The sequence below is a fragment of the Astatotilapia calliptera genome, chromosome 7 (genome assembly GCF_964374335.1).
Source record: "Astatotilapia calliptera chromosome 7, fAstCal68.1, whole genome shotgun sequence".
NCBI lineage: Eukaryota > Metazoa > Chordata > Actinopteri > Cichliformes > Cichlidae > Astatotilapia > Astatotilapia calliptera.
Window position 1 is genome coordinate 49,829,267 of NC_137428.1, and position 8,095 is coordinate 49,837,361.

Below are 8,095 nucleotides of genomic sequence, written 5' to 3' on the forward strand. Positions count from 1 at the left end.
TGTTGCATGTAACAACGTGCACACACACCTCTCTTTCTTTCTCTCTTTTTATTGGGGGCTTACATCTCCATTGTAAAAGTGATAAAGCTAATACTGCAAGCAGGTAGTCTCACACGGTGGTGGAAGGCTGCTCAAGATGCTTTGTATGTTGTATGTTGCTACTTTTTTCTCTGGATCCCGCAGGTGCTGAGCAGTTATGATGCTATTCAGTTGGTTGATATGAAGCACAATCCAAGGTCAAGCCGCACAAGCTGATTTGTAGACCATTTGCTCTGCTCTAAATTCACATGTCCTCAACGCCGCAGTGCGTTGTCATTTTGCTGTTCATCACTGGAAACCCCAGGTGACCTCGCGATCTCGGTTATGATGTGTTTGTGAGAAAGCTGCAGTGTTTTTATTTCAGACACATTTAGCAAAAATATTCATGCTGGATCTCATACTTCGAGAACAAACACTGGTGTGTGTGTGAGTTGGGGGGGGGTGGCTATTATTAAATCTGCTATGTTACTAGTTGCCTGGTAACTTCTGACCGCATCGGTTTCCACACATCCCCTCAAGACCTGATGACTTGAAATTACCATTACAACTGTAGCTCTGGCAGCCTCTGTCTTTGATCTTAAGTAGTCATGGTGTGGTTTGCTTGTCAGAGGCTGTTTTCCACATTAAAATGTGTTCTGGATGACAAGAAAAGGAAATGAATAGTGGTTTTGTAGCATTTTTTTCTGGTATATCAACAAAAAAGAGACCTTGTGCTCTTATCACGTAAGCTTCTTTAATAGCAACACTACAGGTGGCTGTAGCTCAGGTGGTAGAGCATGTCATCTACCAATTCCAAGGTTGGGAGTTTGATTCCTGCCTGCTCCAGTTTGCATGTCATCAGATCCTTGGGCAAGATGCTGAACTTCAAGTTGCTCCCTGATGTGTCTATCCAAGCGTGAATATTAGATAGAAAGCACTTAGTGTAGAAAAAGCTGCTTGTTTGAATGAGGCATAAAGTTGTAGAAAGCACATTGAGTGCTCAAGTAGATTATAAAAGTGGTATTTAAGACTAGTCAAACATATTACACATTCCTCTGAGAAGTATGGTGCAGTTGCACATTCTGTTTGGTTTATTTTCCATTGTTGTTGCATCATTGTGTGTTTTGAGTTTGGAATATACAATCCTGCAAATTGTCCACCACCTCCAACAGGTCCAGACAAATGCATTCACCGTGATCTTCGATGAGCGCTTCTCCATCCCCATGGATTCTTCCAGCCTGGAGGAGTACAGCCTTCGCTTTGCCGCTTTTGGTATCGATGCTGATGAGAGAAATATCAGCGCAGGCGTAGCAGAGCTCAAGCTGTCAGACTTGGACCTGACCATCAGACCATTCAACGCCTGGCTCTATCTTCAGGATGTCAATAAGGTGTGTTGATACAGAGAGAGAGACAGAAAAATAATGCTGGAACTGGAACATCTAAGTTCTGTCCTTGCAACGTTTCAGGAAGCACAGCGGTGTCTGACACCATCTGCTGGACATTTAACAAAACTACATGTCAGATCCAAACAGAATCAAGGTCAGGTCAGTGAGGGTGCTTCCTAAATGGACGAAGCGTACAGATTTTTTTAAATTCTATTGTGAAAACTATGTGACAATATCAATATAAAACTAATAGATACAATTTACCATGATAGGTTTAGTGGCGACAGTTTAACAGGATGGGAGAATCATTGTTACCTCATCACTGGATCAAATCTTGTCTAAAACTAAATCTAACAGCATTATTTTTTTTATTTAGAAATCAACATGTGTAATATTTTTCAATAACATATATAAACAAATGTGATGTAAAGCACATATATTATATCTTTTATTCTCAGCAAAACTGTGTCCTCAGTGAGCTGATCAGAGAAGCCTCATGCTGTGGAAAAAACGATGAACAGTATCCACAGAGCCTGGAGTGAGGCGCTGCAATAATCACATATATTAAAGATATTTAATTATGAATAATTAATATTCAGTTGAGTACACTTCATTTCTGTTTTATTTATAAAACTATTCATAACAGCAGTTATTAACAGCAGTCACCTCCAGTAGCTTCGCAGTGCAAGATAAAGACCTTACAATATTTGATAGAAAATCCCAACTATGCGATGATCTGCTATGAGCAAGCACTTGGCGACTGTGGGAAAGGCAAACTCCCCTTTAAAGGAAGAACCAGGTTCAGGGAGGGGCAGCCAATCTACTACCAGTATTAGGGCAGTGAGGGGAAAGACAGGAGATAAAAATGAGAGCTTAGAGAGACAAGGACAAAACGAACTATTGGAGGGAGAAGTCAACGACATGTGGCAGCGATATATGCACACAAGGGGAGTAAAAAGAGGGATGAGGAGGAGTGCTTAGTGCATCATGGGCAGCCTGAGCTTGTAGCAACACCACAAAATCATTTATCAAAAAGGAAGGTTTGGAACCTAAGCTTAGAGTAGAGAGGGTGTCTCTCTCCCAAAGTCAAAGTGGGAGTGGATTTCACGGGAGACGAGTTGAAGCCTCTGCCTCCTATTCTACGTTTGGAAACTCTAGGAACCACAAGTAAGCCTGCAATCTGACAGTGAAGGGATAATATGACACTTTAGGGTCATTAAGACGGGATCCGGTTGATTATTTAATGCTTTTTATTTGAGAAGAAAGATTTTAAATTCAATTCAGCCAACAGAGAGAAGTCAGCATGAGAGAAATATGATCTCTCTTTCTAGTCAGCACTATCTCGGGGTGTTTTGGATCAAACGAAAGGTATTCAGGAAACCTTTACAACAATCCGATTACACAGAAATTACAATAGTTCAGCTTAGAAGGAATAAACGGATGACTGTTAACCGTGATTTACTCATTTTGACAAAATGATGAATTGAAAATTAAATGTTTCAAAACGCTATACATTATGCACTAACACTATGCAATGAATATATAATTTTAGTAATTTAGACTTTCATTTTCATATATTCTTAATTGAACTAGAAACGAATTTAAAGACTGTGTGTAGCTCCTTAAAATTAAATAAAATCCACAGTAGTAGGAGTTCTGATTCGCCATACTCCAGTCAACACGTTACAGTCATTCTGTCGGCGCATCACCTTGACTAGAAATGTATGATGTTGTATTTAATGGCTGCCATGCTCTGGTTTGACCCCACAGGCAGTGGATGCAGTCGGGGAGATCTTGTTGTCTCTCAGCTATTTGCCAACAGCAGAGCGTCTCACTGTGGTTGTGGCTAAGTGCAAGAACCTGGTGTGGACCAATGGCAAGAACACCGCAGGTCAGGGATGCTTTTTGTCTGCAGGGTTGTGTTTCCTTTCCATCATTAGAAGTTAACCTGAAGTGTGTGCATGAGCGTTTTGTTTTCTTTTTCGTGTCAGCTGTGCAGTGCATGTGTATTAATGCCATTAAATCTGTGCCGTTCTCAACACGCTAACATCTTGCGAACAAACAAAATGCTTATTGATTTAATAACAGCAGCCTGTCTATTTTTATTCAGTAAAAGGACTAGATGTTATACTCCCTGTTAATGCATTGCTTTAAATGAAGAAAATCTTGAGGGATGGCTGTTATGAGGAAAGGCAGCCCAGAAACTTTATGGAATTTCTTTAAATAGTGTGTCAACTGATAATGGTCACACTGCCTGAGACAGCGAACCACACTGAAACACCGCCTCCAGAGCTAATTCTGTATACAGAGCTGTGAGTCTACCTGATTTGTCTCCAATGAGGAATTTAGTGGATGTTCTACAAACTATTCACTCTACCTTCACTCCTTCTCCTTCATCAGATCCATTTGTCAAAGTCTATCTGCTGCAAGATGGCAGGAAAATCAGTAAGAAGAAGACTTCCACCAAGAGGGATGACACAAACCCCATTTTCAATGAAGCCATGATCTTCTCTGTGCCGTCAATCGTTCTGCAGGTATGTTTCAGACCATGATTTATTATTTTCCAGAATAAGAAAATGTTAATAGGAAACATTATTAATTAGTAGGAGGGAAAATTTAAAAAAAAACACAAGTTTTGCAGGACTTAGGCTTCTTTTTGTCGTTACACTATTATCTATCTCAATCTGTGTTTTATAATCCTGTATGTGCCCTCTTGTAAAAGTGATAAGGGCTTTCAAGTAAATGTGCAATAAATTATAAGTATACAAATAAAATAAAGCAAAAGTTAATATGTATATGCAAAGATGGTAGCAACTCTAGAAAGGCCATTTTTATTAGCTGACTAACACACTCACAAGGGAAATATTAGCATGCTAACTTGAGGCCAGTGGCTACGATGTTGACTTGTCTTGATGCATTCTCAATCATTCACGTTAGTAAATCCCAAAAGCTAATTCTGTTCATCAGGAAATAGTGTTTTCAGAGGGAGAAACGTTTCATCAGTCATCCAAGTGACTTCTTCAGTCTCAGCTGACTGCAGGTTTCCCCAACCTTACAATGATTCTAGATGAGAATACTCTTAAAAAGGTGTTTAAATTCACTGAGAAGGCTCATTCATACAGTATGAGAAGTCTAAGACCAGGCAACAAAGGAAGTTTGACTTACTTGTTGTGCATGGGAAGCCACAGCAAAATACGGAGAGTGTCCTCAGCGCCCAGAAGAGAAAAGGATGCCACACCGGGCATGTGGACAAGTGGATTAAAAATCTGCCTGACAGACAACTCACCCAAGCAGAGAAAAACATCCTTTCAAAAGGGTTGACGCAGAGACAAATCCAGCTAGTGGAACTGATCGCAGCCACAGCCGCAGACATAGCAGCAGGGCAACTACAGACGAAAGTTTCGGCCGGTCTCAGCAATGCAAATACCCCAGCATCCAACATCAGCGTGGAGGAGAGGAAGGCACTAGCATCACTTGTGTTCAAGTCACTGAAACATTAGAGGTAGTTCATAAGAGATTACAGGATGACCCCAACCTCAGCAACAGGACCACTCTCAGCACCCACCAAGTGTGTTTGCTTTTGGAACGGTGTCTTAATTCCACCTATTCAGGTATGTGGATGACACCTGGGTGAAAATGTAATCTCAGGATGTACCACAATTCACAGATCACATTTCCTTGGTGGACCAACACATCGAATTCACCAGGGAGCAAATGAAAAGTGGCAGGTTAGCCTTCTTAGACTGTGAGATTTCTATCGCTAATGGTGGGCATTTAAAAGTTGATGTGTACCATAAACCTACCCATACAGATCAGTATTTAAGGTTTGACCAGGGCCAGGGAAGCAGAAGAACATCACATCAAAAAACCCCTGAGTAAATATAGTTATCCCAGCTGACCATTTATTGAAGCGTCTGATTGGCAGTGATCCTAAGCAGACTCCAACACCTGAAGACTCCTTAAATTAAAGGAAAGCTTGCCTAAGAGTGTTCAGAATGTTTTGAAGAATAAAGGTTGTCATACCAAATATTGTTGTTTGTATATGTTTTAATTAGTGCTGTCATAACGCCATAACGCGTTGACGCCGTGCAGCCCTACACACGGGGCAATCGGCGCTAACTCGCTAACGGGGATTTGCAGCGTTATTGCGGTTATGCCGTTAACGTCATTTTAACGAGATTAACGCTGACACCACTAGTTTTAATAAATCTTTGCATCCATTTCCAATTTTACTAGCAAACAATAAAACCATGAAGGGTGGCTTTAAACTTTTGCATATTACTGTATGCTGGTGTGGTTCTTTAAATCTTTCAGTCGTTGGTTCTCAAGTGCTCGAATAACCAACAAACTGAAAGATACATTGTTCAATGGTCTACATATATGATGGTGATATAATTGAAATCCTGTAGTGGAAACTATGCCTTTAAAATGCATGGATCATTCAACCCCCACAAAAATAATCTGTTAGAAAAAGTGCAAAAGCGTATCGAGATATGGTCAAATTGTTGTTGTGACACATGTATTTAACTAATTCCATAAAGATTTAGATGAAGAAAAAAACCCAGCTGAATCCTGCTTAGAGAGAAGGTTATGTAACCACGTTTGTGCTCTGCAGGAGCTCTCTCTGAGGGTGACGGTGGCAGAGGCCACAGACGATGGCCGGGGTGAGAACCTTGGTCATGTGATCATCGGCCCTGAGGCCAGCGGGATGGGAATCACTCACTGGAACCAGATGCTGGCAACTCTGAGGAAGCCCGTGTCCATGTGGCACCCTCTGCGCAGGATCTAGTCACCTCAGAACATACCTGACCCGATTCGAGTACAACACTCACTTCTTCAAATTCCTTTGAACTCTCCCTTTGTTTGTTGCCATTTTTACATTGCATAAGTTATATGTCTCTGTAACAGAGACATTATCACCCTGGGTTGTGTATATAATAAATGAGTTTAGTCACCTCTCACTTTCATTATTTTGTCTTCATTCTCTCACCTCGAAAGGGAATTGGTCTGAAATCCGACTCTCCTCCAGTGAGAGGACTCGAGTATGTGGATGTATATATTGCTGCCTTAAAAGTCGTGATCAAATGTTTTATTTTCAAATTTGAAAAGGAGCCCGGCCTTGGCAGATGCACTCCCTCCCTCTGCATGGTGCGTGCGCTGGTAGAAGCCGATTGTAAATGTTTGGAGAATGAGCTACTGGATGAGAGGTGAACTTGTTTCTCTTTCAGGAAAAGCACCCATTTGTCTTTTCCCATCAGTCACTGATTGTACCTTCTTAATTGAATCGGTTCTAGAATTGAGATGGGTTAGCGCTCTTGGATTTGATTATCTTATATTTGTTAATAGTGTGGTTGATTAACATTAGCGGTTTTGGTATGTTCAGTATTAATCATGCTTAAATCCAGGTACTCTTATCCAGGTGAAATAACTGTAATTTGTAGCAGTGGTTACAGGGTGGTAAAATCAGAGGTAATCAGCATATAAATATCATGCTATGTTGTTCTACTTTTACCACGATTAACGCAATACTAATTGTATAAGCATATTAGGATGTGTAAATACTGCAGTATAACATTGTTTTCATTTAAACTTTTTCTCTTCTGGGTGTAAAAGACATGTTTTTCATATTATGACTACTAATAAAATGCTGAACACCATTTGTACAACTCTATATTAAACATCCATGTCATTGGTGATTGATGAATTATTGTTATTAAAACACCTCTGGGAATTTAACCTTTGATGTGGAGTGTACTAACCCCCTGAAATGGGTTTCTTTTACGTTAGAGGAAACATCTTGATATCCTGCGTGGTTTTCACTGGCCACTTGTTACATTCATTATAGCTGTTGTTGTTAAAACTGCCCAGAAACATCCCTGGCCAAAAGCAGGTGGTGGTGGTGGGTGGGGCTGGGTGTTAAGTGGAAGTAATGCCAAAACATTCAAATGAAGACAGTGTGACAAGAACCTCGTGAAGGTCAGGATGTCAAGATGGCTTTTGATCAGTCTCAGACATTCTCTACAACATTGTGCAACAGTGCTTCTGAATGTGAATTATCATGTGACGCAGCCGCTAACAATCTTTTGGATTTCTTTCTTTTTTCAGACATGTTTTAGGTCAAATTATGATTTATAACCTCACTTTGAACACACCTGTGGTCATGTAATGGGCAAAAGTTTCCTACTGTGCCAAATAATGAAGCAATATTTTCATTTACAGTCAACATTGGCATTCAGTTTGATGAAGTTGTAACTAACATTCAGCCATGCATGAAGTTATTTAGCATTTGATGTGAATGTGCCTCATTAATAAAATGTATTGTGTGAATGCCGTTTGAAATAAAAAGTGATTCAACAGTTACTCATGAGCCACTTTATCGTCATGACTTTAAATTGCAAATTTTTGTGAGAAACCTCTATAATGCATCTGTAGAAGTTGCATCTTAATATGCTCATCTTGGGTTTAGAATTGTATTAGTATCCTGTTCTTCATCAGGAGATTGAGATGCCATTGCTGTTTTTGTGTTTTTCTGAGTACTTCCGAGAACAGGTTAAACAATTTCTATTTGTTTTACTGGTTACAGTGATGAGTTGATTGGTAAAAAGTGATCCCATTGGTGCATCTAAAAAATCTATACCTAGACTGAATGCAAGAAACATGTAATCTAGAATATTCTAATTTGGTGATTTGAG

At 40.0% G+C, this 8,095-nt stretch overlaps 1 protein-coding gene across 1 annotated transcript in view; it reads left to right on the top strand.

Moving 5' to 3' along the window:
- syt12 (synaptotagmin XII) overlaps positions 1-7,763 on the top strand; it is a 29,146-nt gene extending 21,383 nt beyond the window's left edge. The window contains exons 5-8 of the mRNA XM_026175240.2: positions 1,191-1,406; positions 3,174-3,294; positions 3,804-3,937; positions 6,019-7,763. Of these exons, the coding sequence (XP_026031025.1) occupies positions 1,191-1,406; positions 3,174-3,294; positions 3,804-3,937; positions 6,019-6,192 (645 nt within the window). The 3' untranslated portion in view covers positions 6,193-7,763. The remainder of the gene's footprint in view (positions 1-1,190; positions 1,407-3,173; positions 3,295-3,803; positions 3,938-6,018) is intronic.
- Positions 7,764-8,095: the final 332 nt, after the last annotated feature.